Source organism: Mustela erminea, chromosome 21 (genome assembly GCF_009829155.1).
Source record: "Mustela erminea isolate mMusErm1 chromosome 21, mMusErm1.Pri, whole genome shotgun sequence".
NCBI classification, from domain to species: domain Eukaryota; kingdom Metazoa; phylum Chordata; class Mammalia; order Carnivora; family Mustelidae; genus Mustela; species Mustela erminea.
In genome coordinates this window covers 24,958,728-24,978,967 of record NC_045634.1, presented here as the reverse complement: position 1 = coordinate 24,978,967, position 20,240 = coordinate 24,958,728, and the positions used below count along the sequence as shown (strand labels likewise).

Sequence of the window (20,240 nt, the reverse complement as noted above, 5' to 3'; positions counted from 1 at the left end):
AACTGAGCCACTCAGGTGCTCTGGAAATCTTATTTTAAAGAGACTTGCTTGAGTTTTCTATAATATTCTTTGGAGCCGGAAAGGAAGCCAAGTGTTTCTCAGTGTCTTTGTCCAGGATTAGGCACGGATCATTTGGTTGGGCTGGACAGAGAACTCAGTTGCATTCCTTTGTTCCAAGCAGATTCCCTTGGGTGTACAATCTGGAAAATAATGGTATGGAATCCACCCCAGGCCCTCCTGCTTCAGGCTTAATGATGTTTCTTTTTTCAGTGCAGTCCTGAACACCAGTTATTTTTGGTTCCAGATAACTTTGATTTGTTACTTTGTTGAGGCAAAGCAGCCAGCTCCTGGGCTTTCTACCATAGAGTCTTTCCTTAGTGGGATCTAGTATTGGGCACAGTGTAATCATATCAAACCTATACACTAGTAATAATGGTTGAACAGTCCAGCATCAGAAGATAGTGTGGTTCATGTGACTTTCTCCCCCAGGGCCCAGGAATTGAGGCTGGTGAGGAAGCTGTAGATGAAGGCACCAGCCGGATTAATGAACAAGCCAGTTTTGCTGTAAACAAACTACGAGAACTAAATGAGAAACTTGAATATAAAAGGCAAGCTCTAAATTCTATTCAAAATGCACCAAAACCTGACAAGAAGGTAACTCTTTTGCTTTCAAGGTTGTATTTGAAAGTTTCCACTTCCCGATTTGATAAAGTTTTCAGTTTATGTTTGCAAATCATCACAATTTCCTTAAAAAGAATTTTAACTGTTAAGTTCCATTGTCAATTTTTTGCTTCTAGTATAGAATGAGAAAAGTAGTTGCTTTTAGTCTTCCGTGGCTTGGGGTTCTCCCCAGTCATCAGCGGTGAGTAGCTCCGTGTTCTCTCACCTGGCTTGCCTATGGTACCTTTACAGAAGAGGGCAAAGCATTTCCTTGTGCCAGTCACAGCCCCAGCTGATGGTAAAAAGCAGGTTCAGAAGGTTTAGGCTGGGAGTACTTCCTGTAGGCTTTTTGAGCAAGGACAGAGTCCTTGCAGCCTTCGTGTTCAGGAGAGTTTGAAGTGAAACTTCTGCCCTCACACCACAGAGTTACATATCCTTACAGGTTTTCTCATGAAAGAGATCCATAGCCTTTTTAAAAAAAAAAATAAAATTAATTATTTTAATTGTTGCAAAATATACATAACATAAAGCCTACCATTTCAACCGTTCTGTACAGATCAGTGTCTGCATTCACACTGTTATGCAACTGTCACTACCATTCCATCGCAGGACTCCTTTCATATGGCAGAATTGAAGCCCCGTACCCATTAAATAATACTTCCCATTGCCCGCTCCCCAGCCCCCTGGAAACCACCATTCTGCTTACTATCTCTTACAGATTTAACTACTCTGAAATACATCATGAGTGGAGTCATACAGCATTCATCCTTTTGTGACTGGTTTATTTCACTTAGTATAATGTCTTCAAGGTTCATTCATATTATACTGTGTGTCAGAACTTCCTTCCTTTTTAAGGCTAAGTAATTTTCCACTGTGTGTATATATAACATTTTGTTTATCCATTCACCCATCAGTGGACATTTGGTTTGCTGCCATCTTTTGAGTATCATGAATAATCCTGCCATGGACATGGGTGTATAAATATCCTTTCAAGGTCTTGCTTTCAGCTCTTCTGAGCATGTACCCAGAAGTAGAATTCCTGGGTCATATGGTAATTCTGTTTTTAATTCTTCGAGGAGCATCCATACTTTTTTTCCATAATGGCAGCAGTATTTAATACCTTCTCACCAACAGTCCATGTAGTTTCTGATTTCTGTATATCCTCACTAATATTTGTTGTTTTTCAGTTTTTTGATAGTAACCATCCCAATGGGTATGAGGTGGTAGTTCATTATGGTTTTGATTTGCATCCCACTAATGACTAACTATGTTGAGTATCTTGTCATGCACTTTTTTTGGTCATTTATATAAATTTTTTTTGAGAAATGTCTATTCAAGTCCTTTGCCCATTTTTTTAATCAGACTTTTTGGTTTTTGTTTTTAAGTTTTTAGAGTTCCCTATATATTCTAGATGTTAATACCTTATGAGATATTTGATTTACAAATATTCCCTCCAACTCCGTGGGTTGCCTTTTTACTGTGTTGATAGTATTTGCACAGAAGTTTTAAATTTTTATGAAATCCAGTTTTCCTATATTTTCTTTTGTTGCCTTTGCCTTTGGTGTCATGGCCAACAAGTCTTTGCTACTTTAGTGTTATGAAGCTTTTCCCTATGTTTTCTTCTAAGAATTTATAGTTTTAGCTCTTATGTTTAGGTCTTTTCTCCATTTTGAGTTAATTGTTGTTTAGGAGTTTAGGGAAGTGTCTCACTTCATTATTTAGCGTGTAGGTATCCAATTTTCTGAGCACTCTTTATTGAAGAGATTGTTCTTTTCCCATTGATTGCTGTTGGCACCACTGTCAAAAATCCTTTGGCCTATATACAAAGGTTTATTTCTTGGCTGTCTATTCTAGTCCATTGGTCTACATGTTTGTCTTTATGTCAGTACCATACGTTTTGATTAGTGTAGCTTTGTAGTAAGTATCGAAATCAGGAAGTGTGAGTCCTCCAACTTTGTTCTTTTTTAAGATTGTTTTGTCTATTCAGTATCCCTTGATTCCGTATGAATTTTACAATGGATTTTTCTATTTTTGCAAAATACATTAGAATTTTTAGAGGTATTGTGTTCAGTCTGTAGATCACTTTGGGTAGCACTGTCTTCTTAGCAATGTTTAGTCTTCTAATCCATGAACATTGGAGATCATTCCATATAGTTATGTCTTCAATTTCTTTCATCAGTGTTTTTTAGTTTTCACTGTAGAAGTCTTTCACTCCCTTATTTAATTCCTATTTTAAAATTTTTATGCTATTTTAATTGGAATTGTTTTCTTAGATTTCCTTTTTAGATTGTCCATTGTTAGTGTATAGAAATACCGCGTATTTTTCCTGTTGATTTAAATATCCTACTACTTTGCTGAATTGTGCAGCATTGCAAGTAGTTTAATAACTCTCAGGATGTTTTCCCTTTGGCAGATTGTTTTAAAGTTGAAGGAGGAGATAATTCTAATAGAGAAAGAACGCACAGACCTACAGCTGCACATGGCAAGAACAGATTGGTGGTGTGAGAACCTCGGAATGTGGAAAGCCTCCATCACCAGTGGAGAGGTAGTTCTTACTGCTTTTCCTCCCAATTAATTTTAAGAGTATATCTTTATACGGAAGATTTTGTCCTAGAGAATTAAGGTTGAGGGTAGAAAACCTATGTTTGTTCTTGTAGACTGCATTTGTCATTCCTTCTCTGCTGTTTTCACTCTGTCACACCTGTGACTGCGAGTTATAGGAGGGCTGCCTGGTATAGATCTGTTTTCATTCCACTTCAGGTTCTCCTTATTCACTGGAATTGTAAGCAACTTTCAGATAGGGACAGTTAATGTCTCTGAATTGACATTTTATTTTTCCATTAACAATTGAAATAAAATTGGAAGGCGCTTTTTGAAAAATTTGGTGGTGAAAATTAAAAATTTAAGTGTCTCTGAGTGCTCCATTCTGCTGATTTCATTCACTTAAATCTCAGTTGCTATAAGATCTTTAATAATGAATATTTTTTCCTTTGAATTAGAAAATATTTTGCTGTTCTTTGAGGAATATGGGTAACAGTTTTCAGAATATGCTATATCCTTTTTGTCTTTGAAAATAATTTCTTTTCAAGTAGAGAAGCATATGGGCATTTACATTGTTAATTTTGACAACTTCTTCATTCCCACCTGCCTTACTATCAGTCCTGTGGAAATCTGGAGTTGAAGGTCAGGTCCACACAGAAACGAGATCATGAGTAACATAGTGTTAATGTTCACACTCTTACTATGGTGTGGGGTGGCTTGAAATTCATAATCTTAAATTCACCTCCAGATTACATAGCAGACAAAGCATGTTTTCCAAAAGCTACTGTGAAAGTACACACAGTACATGAGTGCTTGACCAAGTGCTTCACCATGTCTTCGGTACTTACTAGCACTCCCATCAAGGTAAGCTTCAGGAATTTGCTGTGAGACATTGGTCACGGAAAAGATAGTGGATAAGGCACTGAGGAGTCCCCTGAGAGCCAGAGTTCACAAGGCAGTCCCATGGGGATTATGTGGAAGATATGTCTGCACCATGCCAGAGTCTTCTGAACTCTGATCCAGGCTGACTTCCTTACTAGATGTGTGATCCTACAACAACCGAAGGACCCTGTGCATGCTCTTATCTTCTGCGTCCTCACAGTGGGATAAAGATTCTACCTCATGGGGCCCCGGGCATGCTCCGGGAGTCTTGTCTCCTTTGCCTTCCTTATTCAGTCTTTGTCTCTAATTCAGTTTGTGATACCAATTCAAGCTTAAATTCAGTGTGTTTTGTTTTTTCTCTTAACCTATTTATGTTAAGTATAATAATGGCCTGTTCTGAATTGTGATATTTTATATATATGTTAAGGAACTGTGCTAAGGAATTATCTAAGTTGGAAGGTAGAGGAAATTATGTGTTTCAATGTAAATTTTCATGGAAATTGAAATCCTGGTTTGTTGAATCCAGAAATTAAACTGGGGAAGGCTTTATCCTTTCCTGAGACAGGTTTTGGCATATCTCACACTTGTTTGCTTGCTGTTCATTTGTCTTTTCAAAGAAACACACTTAAGATGTTAATTAAGTCCACTATATTAGTTTTCTTTTGATGTGTAACAAATTACCACAAATTTCATGGCTTCAAACAACACCCATTTATTAGCTCACAATTCTGTAGGTTGAAAGATTAACTAGACTCTCTCATTCTCTACTCATTGCATCATAAGGCTGAAATCAACATACTGGCCAGACTGAGTTCTTTTCTGGAGACTGGGGGAAAAATCCACTTCCAAGCTCAGTCGGGTTGTTGGCAGAAAGTTCCCTGTGGTTGTGGACCTGTCTCTGTTCTCTTGCTGTCAGTGGAAGATGCATCCCCCCCACTCACCCTTCTCCATCTTCACACTAGCACCACGTGTGCAGTCTTTCTGATGTCGTCTCCTGCCACTTGCCCAAGGAATCTCTCTGCTCTTCAAGGGCTTGTGTGATTAGGTTAGGCCCACCCAGGTAATCCCTTGTGTTAATTTCAGCTGTCAAATGTAACATAACCTAATTGCAAGAATGGATTCCATGATATTCATAGTTCCAGGGATGAATACACTAAGGAGGGCATATACACTAAGGGCATATACACTATATATACAGTGCATATACGCTAAGGAGTGGGAGGTCTTGGGGGCTATTTTAAAATCGTGCCTACTGTATCTGCTCACCACCCTTTTGTTGTGTTTGTTTTTCTCAAGGTTACAGAAGAGAATGGTGAGCAAATGCCTTGTTACTTTGTTATGGTAAGCTTACAAGAAGTTGGAGGAGTTGAAACTAAGAACTGGACCGTCCCCAGGAGGCTCAGTGAGTTCCAGAATTTGCACCGGAAACTTAGTGAGGTATGAATACTCATGAATACAAGGTGTAGAATTACTAAGCAAGAAGATATGTAAGAGCTCCTTTCAAGTTTTTACATATAAAGAAACTAATTGACCTTTCTCCTTTGCTGTGGATACTGGCAAAGTGGCATTTTCAGCCTGACATTTGGAAATTAACTAATAGACCAAACCATTTTTGTAGAAATCTTTCAGGACAAAGAATTGTCTGATCTCAATTGAGCCTCACAGAACCTCAGAGCTGAGAGAGGGCTACGGATCACTTAGGGCCACTGGTTTTTGAAGCTGCCAGTTATGACCTTTTAGTGTGTGGAATCAATTAATGATTGTAGCGACAAGAAGAACATAGAATATATTAGATTTCAGGGACACCTGGGTGGCTTAGTCATTAAGCATTTGCCTTCGCTTTGGGTCACGATCCCGGGGTCCTGGGATTGAGCCCCATGTTGGGCTCCCTGCTCAGCAGAGCAGGAGGCCTGCTTCTCCCTCTCCCTCTCCCCCTGCTTGTGTTCCTGCTTTCACTGCCTCTCTTTCTCTGTCAAGTAAATAAATAGAGTCTTTTAAAAAGAAAGAAAAAAAAAAGAAGAATATATTGGATTTCAGCACTAAGAGTAAGGGTCATAAAGTGTTATGGTTGAAAGCACAGACTCGGGATCCACACTGCTTGAGTTTGGATGCTAGCTGTACTATTTAGTAGCATATGACCTGGTACTTGTCACTGTGTCTCGCTGTCTCTCTTCGTCAGTAAAGTACGAATATGATAGTGCCCATGTCTCCTATCTCTCAGAGTTTTTGTGAGAATTAAGGGAATAAATGCATACAAAGCATTGAGAAGAAGGTGCAGCACCTACCAAGCATTATCGTGTTGGTGGTGGTAGTAGTAGCAATGAGCATTGTTTCATAGAACTTCTTAGTTTTATGGGTGGGTTATATTTTATATGTAGATATGCATGTATGTGTGTGTCACATGTTGCAACATAGCATGTATTTCCTCCTGTGAGTTTTAGTTAAAAATGTCAGAAACCTTCTAATCTAGGTCAGTTCGTTTAAGAGGAGAGGAGCTGACCCCAGAGAGTTTGATCAGTCTATCACAGGACCTGTTCCTAGTGGCCCAAACCATATTGGAATCCAGATCATCTTATTTTTCATTCCTTATCCCCCCATCTTTCTCAGGAACTGCATTTTCTCTAACTCTCCTCCTCCTGAAGATGATGGCCCTCTTCCCTGGCATCTGAAGCACTCTTTGGTCACTTCTCCTTTTGTTTCTGTTCATTGTTCTCTGGCTCAGAATGAACGGACACTGGTAAAATCCTGTCGTCACCTATTAGATTGCTCTTCTGCGAGTGAAATGTGTCTGTTTCCTTTAACCTTTTCTCTGAAGGGGATTTAAAAAAAAAAAAAAAAACCACTTGTAATCACTAACTTATGAATACTGTAATTTCTTCAAGTGCTTTTAAAAGGATGGTGGCCAAAATCAAGCGTCCTACCCCAGTACTTCTCAAAGGGAATGCTGTCACAGTTGCAGTGTGGAAAGTGAAATCTCTGTCTTAATAAAAAATTACGTTTTTCCCAAAATGCGTGAGTAAAATTGATCCTACAGAAAAGTGTGTCATTTGCCCTGTAACAAACCGGTGTGAAGCCAAAGTTCAGTATCCATCTAATTGCTGATAAAAACAGAAGGAAGGAGAAAAAGGAATTTAGGGGAGATTTTGAAATAAAATGTATATGGAAAGTGTTCTTTGAAAAAAAAAAACAAGTAGACTGAAGCCTTAGAGGAAATAAACCTTATAAAATTCTATGTCTGTCCTTTAGTCTCATTTTCCTTATCTATAGCTGATCCCTGGAGTTCTTTTCTTACCCTTAGAATTTACTCTCCTGTGACTTTTCATTTTTGTGCATGAACCCTTCCTATTGACAGCAGGGACAAGAAGCACCTTTTCAGGTCCCTGGTGAATTTTAATCTTCCCTTCTGACTCTCACTGCCTCTTTCATTTCTTGAAAATTGTACCCTAAATTTGAGCCCTGATTTGCATGTCTCCTTGGGCACATGCCATTGTACCCCTGATTCTTCTGTGGGCTCTGTGGGAAGGGCTAGTTTTTCCTTCCCCAGTACCCAAGTACTTGCATGCACTTGTTACAAGTGACTTCTCTTGCTGCGGCCAGGCCAGCAGGGTGCTCCTGTGTGTGGAGGATGACAACAGCAGTCAAAGCAGTTGCAGGCAGAGGCTGTGTTCACTGACTTTCAATGCCAGCTGGTTTCATTAAGTGTATTCATCTGGCCCCAGTGCCTTCATGAAGGGCCAGTGTTTGGAAATGGGGGCAGAGTCTGGAGCATTTGGAACCCACTGCCCTCCTAGGGTCTGAGGGCAGACTGGCAGAGTCCTGTGTGGGAACGGGCATGAAGAACACAGAATTTGTGGTCAGATGGATCTGGGTTTTAATCCTGATCTTTAATTGTCTCATATGTGAAATCGGAATAACAATTGCCAACTCTTCGAGCTGTTATCACACACGCCGAGCTTCTAGCACAGTGTCTGACAGAATGTAGGACTGATCGGTGCACAAAGGGGCTGTTATTATTTGTTGATTTATTATTATTCATGTACTTCCATTTTGCAGTTTGCCACTGAAGGACAATAGTCTTTCTTTCTGTTGTTTTTCCAAATGGGATAACTTTTTCACAAAGATGCTGTAAACAAAGCACGTTCTAACAGGAAGATTTTCTTCCTGTGAGCCAGGCGTCCACACCTAGAGTCTTGTGCTTTGGTGTGTGTTGTGTGAATCTACCTGAGCAGCCTGGCATCTGCACTGGCCAGCTCCCAGGCATTCGGAGTCCTAGGGATGAGCTTTATCTATTTTCATCAAATGTCCCATTCCTCTCGATTCCATGAGCCTGATTAGAACAGGTTGCAAACCTCAGAGGAACAACTATAGGAGGAAGGTTGTTTTGTTCTAATTATAATTCTAAACTTTTTTTTTTAACATGAAAATATGATTCGAGATGCTAACATTTAATGTTTTCTTCCACAGTGTTTCCCTTCTTTAAAAAAAGTCCAGTTGCCTTCTCTCAGCAAGCTGCCTTTCAAATCTATAGATCACAAGTTTATGGAGAAGTCAAAGAATCAATTAAATAAGTTTTTACAGGTAAGCAACTGAAAAGTTTTGGATACGAAAGGAAAAATTCATTATTGGGGTTAAACTGTCATCATTCTAAGAGCTTGCTTGTTTGCTTCCTGGTCTTATAGGTCGTGCCAGATCCTCAAAATATCTTTGGTTTGCTTGTTTGTTAATAATTAAGGTATGGGGGTGCCTGGGTGACTCAATGGGTTAAAGCCTCTGCCTTCAGCTCAGGTCATATCTCAGGGTCCTGGGATCAAGCCCTGCATCGGGCTCTTTGCTCAGTGGGGAGCTTGCTTCCCCCTCTCTCTACCTGCCTCTCTGCCTACTTGTGATCTCTGTCTGTAAAATAAATAAATAAAATCTTTTAAAAAAAGAAAAAATAATTAAAGTATGCTATGCACACACAAAATATAAATACAGAAAATATAAAATATGTACAGTACAGATACCATGTGTGCAACTTGTCCTTTTCTGCATACTGAGCCCACCCTGTAACTAGCACCCAGGCCAGTACTTCCTTCCTGTCATGGCCTTCGTCCCAGGGTGGTGGCGATCCCAACTACTAATCACACAGATACAGTTGTCTTTGAACTTCCTGTAAATGGGGTCATGCAGTGTAGGCTCCTTTGTGTCTGACCTCTTTCACTCAACAACTGTGATCAGAGGATCTGTCCATAGTGCTGTTCTGGTTGTAGATTATTTGCTTTCACGACTGTGTAGGTTTTTCACTGTGCAAACACACTACGGTCTATTCATCCTACTGTTGACGAGCATTTGGACCATTTTCAGTGGAGGCTATCTTGAAGAGGGCTTCTATAGAATGGTACTTAACTTGTGGTGAATCTGTGTTGTGTGGTACCTCTGGGTCTGGGTTTCTTCGTTTGTCCAAGTGGTTGTGGCAGTTTTTACACTGTGACCACAGCGCATCAGGGTTCTGATGGCTCTCCCTCCTCCCCCCCAACTCTTCTCTGCCTGTTTCTCTTTCGTCCTCCTGATGGGTATGTGCTGGTATCTCACTGTGGTTTTAGTTTGCATTTCCCCTGGCGGCTAATGAAGTGGAGCACCAGTCTGGGTGTTACTGGCTACTCGGATAGTTTCTCTGATGAATTGTCTGGTCAAGTTGAGTCTGCTCTTCCGTCATGTTGCCCATCTTTTCCACACCGCCTTGTGGGACTTCTGCATGGGATTTAGATGTGAATCTCTTGTCAGACCACTTATGTTGCAAATACCTTCTCCCTTTCTGTGGATGGCCTTTTCCGTCTCTTAATGATTTCATTTTGTGAACAGAAGTTCTCAATTTTAATTTAGTCCACTATATCAATTTTGTCTTTTATGATTATGCCTCTGTGCCTCTTAAGAAATCTATGCCTACTCCAAAGTCCTAAAGATACTCTCCTGATTTTCTCTAAATGCTTTATTGTTTGTCTTCAGTCCATTTTTAGAGAATAAGGCCAAACATATACTACCCTTGATAGCAACCACTATTTATTTTTCCTTAGCTGGTCCCTCTGTATTCAGAATATGGTTAATTTACTCAAAGCATGGACCCCAAAGCCCATATAGTCTTTGGAGGCATGGAACTTTGCATCATGAAACACTTTTTGGCTATATAGTGGTAGCCCATCCCATAGATGGCCTGGGATTTTTAAATAATAGATGTTGCCAAACTCTTAGTGAAGGCTTTATTTTAAAACATAGTTGTTCAATCAGAAGTATGGGTCATTGTTAAAATAGATTTAAGTCAGAGTCACTTTGAAAGTGTTAGTCTCTTTTTTCTACTATTCCTATCTTCCTCTCTCTCTCTCTCTCGCTCTCTATATTTATATATGTGTGTGTATTTTATGTATATATGTATCCTAAAGTTTTTCCAAGATGCAAATTATTTTATTCCCCAAGGGAAACTTTCATTTTATAATAAAATAATATATAAATATGTGCGTATATGTACATATAATATAATGTAACATAGAGTAAATTTCCCTTAGGAAATAAAACAATTTATACCTTGAAAAACTCTCTGAGTTTAATTATGGCAGAACTGGATTAGAGAATCGCCAAAGTTTATTTAAATGCTCTTACATGAGAGTTTGAAACTGAAATACTACCATTTTGTTGCTGATTCAAAATATCTAGGAAATAATTAAACTCACTCCCACAGTGTACATGATTAAATCATTTGGATGAGCTGACAATCTCGTCTATGAAATAGAAGTGTATTTTTCAAAATTCAGGACTTCTCAGCTTAAGGTGTGTAGCTTTGGAACCCTCCAGCTGACTCTCTTGTTTCCTTCCAGCCTCTGCTGTCGGGAGGGTCTCTGTTTGTCTGGCCTTTCCTGCTGTCGCAGACCCCACACTCTGGACCTGCACTTTCGGGGGCACAGGAAGGGCGCAAATGTGCCTTTATTGGATTGGTGGTTGTGAAAGTGGGTTAGTGAGTTCTGCTGTTGTGCCAAGAGAAACTGCACTTCTGAGACCCTGCCGATAGGTTGTGGGGACATAACAGGCTGCAGCTAAGCCAGATGAAACAGTGGTGTCTTTTGTGTGACCTTTTGTCTTTTAATCAAGAGGATTTTAAGTCAGGAAATAATAATTTAGATTGTTTTTTCATTTCCTCAAAGACTCTTTGATAAAGCCCTAACCATTGAATGTATTTAGGTAGGTTATACAGCAGACAGACTGTCGTTTCATAATTGTTGTCCCACCAACCGCAAACAGGAAAAGTAAGGTGTAGAATGCTTCGTCTTTTATTGGGTCCACAGGACCGTCCAGAAAAAGAGATTCCACTGAGTGTGTGTTTACTTGATTGCTGATTTATGACAAATGGTTTTCTAGTGAAGCATACGAATCGCACAGATACCTAATAACCTAGCTACTCATGGCACCTGGGTGGCTCAAGTTGGTTGAGCATTTGTCTTCAGCTCAGGTCAGGATCCCAGGGTCCTAGGATTAAGCCCTGCGTCCAGTTCTGCTCTGTGGGGAGCCTGCTTCTCCCTCTTCCTCTGCCTGCTGTTCCGTCTGCTTGTGTTCTCTTTCTGTGTCAAATAGATAAATAAAATCTTTAAAAAAAAAAATAACGTAGCTACTCATTCCTGGCCATACTGTTGCTAATATCTTTCTTCATTCCTGCTCACATAGGCACACCACCTTCCCCAGCCATTCCCCTCCTGTGGTGCTCTGTCCTGCTTCTGGGTGTGCATGTGCTGTGCACTCTTCTTGGAATGTCTTACCCCTTTCTGCATCACCCACTGAAAGGTCATCTGAGGTCTTTGCTAGAATAGAATAACATGCTATAAGTATTTGGAGGGAAGGAGTTGGAAATGGGATGCCATCCCCAGAGAGCTTAAAAATGATAAAACCCTAATTATATCTTGTCCCACAGATATCTGTGGGAATTTCTCACTTTTCCTATGTACTTAATCTGATTATTTTCCCTCGTAATAGAATGTAATTTAGGCCAAAGTCTTATCACCACTCATGATCTCTTTATTTATGTTGATTGTAATAAGTTTGAGGCTTAACATTAGTTAACATTTCCTACTATTTTATAAAATAATGCTGGAGTATAGGTTAGCTAAAGGACATCAAGTTAGGGGGAGGATATCTCCTGCCACCTAGTCCATCTGTACATATGACTGAACATTTGAACTCTGCAAAAGGAATAAAGGCCTATTTATTGGGCTCCAGGGCTGGGGAAGGCAGTAGTGACACCAGCTCCCCATTCCCCTTAATCTCCTTCTCTCCATCTGGGCAGAACTTGCCCATTTCCAGTCCAGTCTTCTGCAGGACAGAGGAAGCTAACAACCACTGGAATGTTGATCGTCCCTCTTGGAGCCCCTGTCCCCAGTGTGGCAGTACTGGATGTTCTCACAGTGCCTGTTCTAGGGAGTCATAGAGTTCATTGGATTTCAACCTTCATCTGAACAAATGCAATGTGATTGTCAGGGACCAAGTCCTCTGAGACTAGATCTTAACCTCTTCTGCCACCCCAGGCTCTGATCTGAAGTTCTGTGTGCTCCCAGCGTCCCTCTCCCCTAAGGGGATTACATCATCAGTGGGGCACTGTTTCCCACTGGTCTCATTATTCCTAAATGCTTTATCCTTTTTTGTTGTTGTTGTTGGTTTCAAGTTTTCATATAAATTCCAGTAGCTAACATACAGTTTTATATTAGTTTCTGGTGTACAGTGGAGTGATCCAACACTTCCATACAACACCTGGTGCCTATCACAACAAGTGCCCTCAATCCCCATCACCTCTATCACCCAGCCCCCCAAACCCCCACTCTAGTAACCATCAGGTCTCTAGAGTTAAGAGTCAGTTTTTTGGTTTGCCTCTCTCTCTGTTTTCCCTTTGCTCATTTGTTTTGTTCCAGATATGAGTGAAGTCATATTAAACACTGTATCTTTTAATACTAGACATTTAGACATTCTTGTGGTCATGTTGTTAATCTTACTGTCCTATCAGTATGCTTGGACATAAAAGTTAATTTATGTTCTTCTTTCCTATCTCCAGAGGCCAGATAAGTACCCAAAGAACTTAAGGACATTTCTAGTCTTGAACAGTTCTGTAATTATGTGAACAAGCACTGCTTAGAAGATGGCAGCGCGGGGAGAAAACTCCTGCCTGGTGTTCGGTGCCATGTGACAACTCAAAGTGTCTTTTTTCAGCTGATGTACAAAGTCTGAACCCAGCCATAAAAGGGTGGTTGAGTGGTTTCCTTGTGCAGTGTGTGAATGTGTAAGTTGTTCCAGTGCCACTGGATGGAGTGAAGTTGACATTCGCAGGCAGTGGTCCCTGGTTCTGTAAGCTGATGCAAAGCTGGACGTCTTCTTGCACTGAGCAGTTGTCCACACAGCCTCTCCCACAAGCAGGATGATTAGGGTGCTTCAGTTAACCTGCAGGGGTTGCTTGCAATTAAGATCATTGGAATTCATCTCAATGCTCTGTTTCAGGGGGAGAGGGAAATGGTTTTGGGTCTGGAATTATGAAAAGAAATCCCCAATGCAGTCCTTCGTGCCTTACTTGCCCCTGTTTGTGGTGGTTTCCGGCAGCATGGACGTATTCCTCCCTAAGAGTAATGCGCCCTCTTTCCTTCCCAGAATCTGCTTTCAGATGAAAGACTGTGTCAGAGTGAAGCACTTTATGCCTTTTTGAGCCCTTCTCCTGACTACCTCAAGGTTATTGATGTGCAGGGGAAAAAATCCACTTTTTCATTATCCTCATTTTTGGAAAGACTTCCTCGTGACTTCTTCTCCCATCAAGAGGTGAGCTATGGAAAGGTCATGCCATGTTTGCAGCAGATTTAGGGGAATGTCTTTTTGAGGGTTTCTTGAAGTATTTTAAACCTTGGCTAAGGCTTTAACATCAAGCTTTTCCCTGAGGTTAGACACACATTTTGGCCTGTGTTGAGAATGCATAGATTTCTGCATGTAGAAAAGTTGACAGAGTACTTAAGGTTGAAATGTGAGCACATAGTTGGAATATACACTTGAAAGGAAAGAACAGCTCTACCAACTTTCCTGGATAATTGATCTGCTTCCTTTGATCTTTCTGAACCCCAGGAGGAGGCGGAAGAGGACAGTGACCTGTCAGATTATGGTGATGATGTGGATGGGAGGAAAGATGCCTTGGCTGAACCATGTTTCATGTTGATTGGGGAGATCTTTGAACTTCGAGGAAGTAAGCTTCTTTATTATTATTTAATGTTATTGCTGTTAAGTGGTTACACACACACACACACACACACACACACACATTCTCTCTCTCTCTCTCTCTTTCTCTCTCTCATAAGATCCCTCTCTCATAATGTCCTTCCTGAATCAAATGTGTAGTTATATCCATTCATTCATCAGCAAATACTTTCAAGAGCCAACGAGACACCATGGTAGAATCTGAAGCCATGACCTTAAGGCAGATAATTATCTCTGCACTTGCAGAACTTTGGGTGAGTTACTGTATACCATATTCCTCTGAATATAGATAGAATGCCTTGAATTTCTTCTCTGTGATTTAGCATGGCCTCATTGCTTTATCCCCAAAAGGTATACAAAAATTAATTTTGCATAGCCAAGGAAGGAGCGGTGTTGTTCAAGGTGAGGTTTGGTGCTGGTAGGGTGTGCTGTGGTGAGGGACACAGGCATGCTTCAACCTTGCCCTTCAGCTACACCTTTGTTCCCATAGACGAGTTGTTACCACTGGAAGGGTGGGGGGGGGTCTGTCCTTCAGGGGACATTTGGTGATATCTGGAAACATTTTGGTTGTTACAGCTTGGGGAATGGTACTACTGGCGTCTTGTGGGTAGAGGCCAGGGATGTTGCTAAACTTCCTATAATGCACAGGTCAGCCTCCCACAACACAGAGTTGTCCTGTCCAAAAGAGTCAGTGCCCAGTTGAGAAGTGTTACCCTCGTAGTACTTGAGGGAGATGTACTTAGAAGAAACAAGAGCAAAAAGAGGGTGAAAATACTCTCATTAAGACCCACACAGGTGCTTCTCTCCCAAAATGGTCCTTGGGTAAAAGGTCAAACCATATTACTTGGGCATGTCTTGAGTCCTAAATAGGACCCTCTGTCTACACACAGCTTCCATAGGCCCCCAACACAGTGTACTCAGTGTCCCTGGAGCCTCAGGACTAGCTAGAGCTAGGACAGGTGCCTGAAGGCACACCTCCCCACCTAGAAGAGAAGCACAGGAGAGGAGTCAGGGTTAGCAAAGCGCAGTAATGCCACCAGCCAGTGCTAGATGTGTTGCCCTCTGTCTGACTGCCCTGTGCTCTGTCTGCTCAGATTAGCATCTCTTCCCTTGGGGTGAAGAACATGGGCTAGGAGTTTTAAGTGCCAGAATTAATTATTTTGGCCATCAATAAGCCAAAGTTAAAACAACCAGCAACACTTTGGGAACATATGTTTTAGATACCACTCTGTAGGAGAAACAAAAGTATATCAGATATAGAGTCTTCCTTCGGTGAATTTACAAGAGTTCCAACAATGTGCTTCACGTTAAGTAGTAAACCCAAGTCTAAACTAGAGGCCTAGACTTATACATAAGGGGGTATTCATTTTGGCATCATTTCAGTAATGAAAAGTTGGAACTAAGCGGAACTTTAGAAATGGGAGATAGTTAAATCAAGAAATATCCATGGGAGAATATCACCCAAATGCTAGAGATGCTTTCAGATGAAAAGGCTCTCCCTGTTCCATATTTGAGACACCCTAAGGTATAAACTGATGTTTGCCTTGGTTCAAGGTAGGCAGAAACAGCTAGTTCTCCACCCGAAGTCTGACTCTTGAGATCTGGCCCATTAAATCGTGAATCCTCCCTGTTCCCCAGAGTGGAGGAAGCAGTGTTTCAGCTTTCGGCAGTGTGCTCTTTGTGATCCAGAGACTGAGAGACCAAGTCTTGTCTTTGCAGCGTGGATTTCCTCCATCACAAGCCTGCTCAGAAGCATATTTGGTTTTGCCTGTGACATTTCAGAGGGGAATAAATAGAACATCATTTATAATGAGATGTGATATCGTTGCCATCAGCAAAATTCTAGAGTAGCTGCAGCTGCTTCTGTCTCTGAACAAATGAGTCCTTGGAAGAAATACTAGGGCTGTTTCTGTGTGGTTTGGGGTCTGGGGACCAGGAGAGGCTAGGAAGAAAGTAGTAAAGGCACAGTTCAGTGTTGGGAGAGAATTTGCACCAAAGACATTTTGTGGTTCCTGCTCTAGTTCAGTGTACAAAAGGGCATCAGTGAGACAGCCTTTAAAAAATCAGTAACTGTCGCTGATCTGTCAGGCATTCTTCTGACAGCTGCCTATGTCCTCAGACCCTCTGCATGGAGCTCTCTGCCCTAGAAAGCCAGAGTGAAGTTATCAGCACTGGCAGGCATGCTCCTCCCAGCCGAAATGACAGCCTAAAGTGAACACGTCGGCTTGCTCTCAGCGTGCTCTGAATTCCATATAAAATTAAAGGCACTCTTGAAGCATAGTTCTGATTCCAAGACTTGACTCTTACTTGAAAGATTAACAACACTACTTTAACTGGACATTTAGGTCCATCTAAAAAGTTAGAAATAACTCTAGAATTTTTTCAAGTCTGTGTTAATTGTTGATTTTATTTGGGTGGTTTTCCTTGTACAGAGGTGTTTGTGAACTTAGTTCTTTCAGGTTTTCCTAATTGGGCAGGAACCCTGAACTCTTATAGCTAAGCCTGAATTTCTCATTTGCTTATGTGTGAATAGCTAAACATTTCAATGAATGGAAATTTATATAGATGGAAAAATTGGTTTAGATTCCAATTTGCAGAATGGAAATATCCTCATAGCATTTCTTTCTTCTTTTTTTTTTTTTTTTTAAGATTTTACTAATTTGTTTGACAGAGTGAGACCATGAGAGGGAATACAAGCAGGAGAAGAAGGAGAGGGAGAAGCGGGCCTCCTGCCAAGCTGGGAGCCTGATGTGGGGCTCGATTCCAGAACCCTGGGATCATGACCTGAGCCAAAGGCAGACGCCTAACGACTGAGCCACTCAGGCATTTGTTTGCCTTCTTTTGGCTTATATTCATATTTGGTACCTGTAAAAATATCTCTCCATGTTAGTAATAAGAGTTTAGATCTATAAAACCTTTCACAACGCTTGCATAAAATATCAACAAGATCCTTAAAGCAGAAAACCACATGTTACTCTTTCCTTGAACAGATGAGGAGACTGAGGCTCAGAGAAGGTGGTTTGTGCCCAGCAGCTCTGCGAGGTGGCCCAAGAGAGCGCTGACCCCACCTCTCACTCAGGGACCCAGCTCTTCGAAGTTCACCTTTCTTCCAAAGGCATAAAATACATAAAAATATGCAGTGATCTACAAACTACTATCCAAATGGGAAGTTAGACCCACCCATTCATTAATATTTCAAAATATTTGTCAATATTGAACGACAGATGTTTCTCATTCAGAGCAGTGTGTGAGAAACCAGACAAGAAATCTAAAATAGGCATTGCAGTGTCTGCTAGCAGAAAACAGACGTCTAAGTAGCCCGGAGACATGTGAAATAAAGTATTATTTCCACTTGCTAGCTCAGCTGGTTGTTCAGGCATTGAAAAGCTATAAAAGCTTAGGTTTTCTCTCATCAGTTGCTATGTAGAAAATGAAAGCTTAGGAGAATTTTGGGGGGCAGAAGTGTGCTAACCTAGACCCAGATTCTGCAGGTATCATAGTCTTGACTTTGGTGTCAGGACTTGGATTGTGTCAAGTGATAAGAATTTATGCTTTTTTGCAGCTATGAAAATGTCATCACTGTGATACACTGTGCAAATTCTTTTCCTCTGATTTCTATTTCAGTGTTTAAATGGGTGAGAAGAACATTAATTGCTCTCGTTCAGGTCACATTTGGAAGAACCATCAACAAGTGAGTTACATGACATTAGTATTTGAGTTCATGCCTTACTTTTTGCCTTAATGGTCAAATTATTAAACTCGTGGTATGGTAGCCAGTGATCTCTCTAGCTGAAGGTTTTGTATTTTCTCATTTTGTTGCTATGATTCTAATATTGGATAGAGAGACAGGTTTCTGAAATAATTTCTCCCATAGAATGCATGATGAACTAGATGATCGAAGCTTCAGCTATCTTCAGCATTCTGGCTGAAAGGGCCGGAAAGTACCGTTCTGCAGGGGCATCTGGCTGCCTTAAATTGTGGAGTGTGAGACTCTTGTGGTTGTGAGTTCGAGCCCCATATTGAGTGTGTAGAGGTTATTTAAAAACATAAAAAACAAAAGCAAAAACAAAAAAAGTTCTGTGACGTTCTCTTTTGATCATGATGACCAGTTGGGGTATCTTGGATACAGCGTTTTTATGTTATATCATGGGAATCAGTTTACGGCTTAGACTCTAACCCGAAATGAAAGTAGGATGAGCATCACATGACATATATTTATTTGGAGGGAAATGCAAACCATATGTTTTCTTTTTTTCCAAGTTGGGGTAACATTAAAATAGTAATTGCTCTTACAGTTAATATCTTAATATCATCCATTGAGATATATGTGTATAACATATAACAGTGTTATAAGCCATATGTGTATTCTAAGCTATACATAAGAGTTTATATCCAGTACTCTTCAAGAGATAACATGACTTACTGCACAATAAAAATGTGAATCACTTATGCTAAAAGATAAGGGGGAGAAATCACAGCAAAATATTTTCAAGATTAAATTATTGGATTTTCCCATGAGAAAGATAAGTTGTCAAAACCACCCCAGTAAACTCGTACATATGTTTATCATATAAATCATAACTTTTTAAAGAAAACATAGTGAAGAACAGGTTATCTTCTGACTCATTCACAAATAGAATATAGTTTCCTTTTGGTCATAAGCAAAAGTTCATTTCAATTTCTGAGATCTTTAAAAAATGATATTAGTGTCTTATTTAGTTTGCTTAGTTATCTAAACTTTTGTTTTAATCAGAAACATGGCCCGTATAACTTACCATTTCAGTCTAACACGAGCCTCTTAACTGTTACACAGACAGGCCTTAGATAAAGAAAATTCCACCACGGCCCTATATTTCTCAGTACTCTGTACTTGCTAATTTGTTTTCCTTTTCAGTTTCAGCAAACCATGCATACTTTCCTTGCTCCTATCTACCATAGTGGCTCTTACTTAAAAATGAGCAGCCGTGGTTTGTGAGCAGTGAATACATTTGGCATTTACTTTCATGGGACTTGGAGGAGAGGCATAATGTAGAGGGTTTTCAGGCTGTTCATTTCAGTGGGCTTTTTATCAGGTAGAGAAATGATGGAGCACCTGGCCCTTTGCTATTTTTGCCGTTAGCAGAGATGACACATCATAAAATTAAGCAGCAGTACAATATGTGCCTCTTGCCTTGTACCAACTATAATTTCACATACCAGAATTGATTCAAAAGCTTCCTATGGTTTTGGCTAATTGAGAGTCAGACTTAAATTGGTAGAAAATACTTAGGTGATGGCCTTTTGTGAGAGTCACTTAGCTAATTTTAAATTGCAAATTGAAATTTTCTTACTTAATTTCTTCATGTAGTGCCAGTGAGTGACTCAAAGCAAGACTACAGAAAAAACAAGCTGTCTGCATTTTCATGTAGATTTTTTTTAAGGTAGGAGGTTGGCAGGTTCTCTCTTAAAGCAGAAGTCCCATTAAATTAATTATTTTATTTGGTCTCGATACAAATTGCTCAGGTATTGGTCTCGATACAAATTGCTTCATTTGAGAGAGAGCACATGCATGGGGAGGTGGGGAAGGGCAGAGGGAGAGGCGGACTTTGTCGTGTGCAGGGAGCCTGACGAGGAGCTGGAGCCCCTTGTGGGCAGGATGCCAGGATCGTGACCTGAGCCAAAGGCAGACGCTTAACCAACTGAGCCACCCAGGCATCCCTGAATTTCCCAGTTCTAAACAGTATAGGGAAGTATCGTAGGAGACATGTAGTTATGAACAGAATTAACATAGTTTTGACTCATGTTGGAGTTTATAGACATCAATAGTAACTGATTCCTGTGCAAAGTACCAGGGCTTGAAACCTATATTTCAGATACTATTTCTGAAAGCCTTACATTGTCTCTTTAAATAGTTAGGAAGTCAGATATTCTTGAAG

The 20,240-nt window shown here is 40.4% G+C and overlaps 1 protein-coding gene across 2 annotated transcripts in view; it reads left to right on the top strand.

Moving 5' to 3' along the window:
- Positions 1-20,240, top strand: part of SNX25 (sorting nexin 25) — a 120,888-nt gene that overhangs the window by 97,595 nt on the left and 3,053 nt on the right. For both annotated transcript variants that reach the window (XM_032329224.1, XM_032329225.1), the window contains exons 10-16: positions 490-654; positions 3,074-3,205; positions 5,380-5,520; positions 8,548-8,661; positions 13,735-13,899; positions 14,197-14,314; positions 17,950-18,016. In XM_032329224.1, the coding sequence (XP_032185115.1) occupies positions 490-654; positions 3,074-3,205; positions 5,380-5,520; positions 8,548-8,661; positions 13,735-13,899; positions 14,197-14,314; positions 17,950-18,016 (902 nt within the window). The remainder of the gene's footprint in view (positions 1-489; positions 655-3,073; positions 3,206-5,379; positions 5,521-8,547; positions 8,662-13,734; positions 13,900-14,196; positions 14,315-17,949; positions 18,017-20,240) is intronic.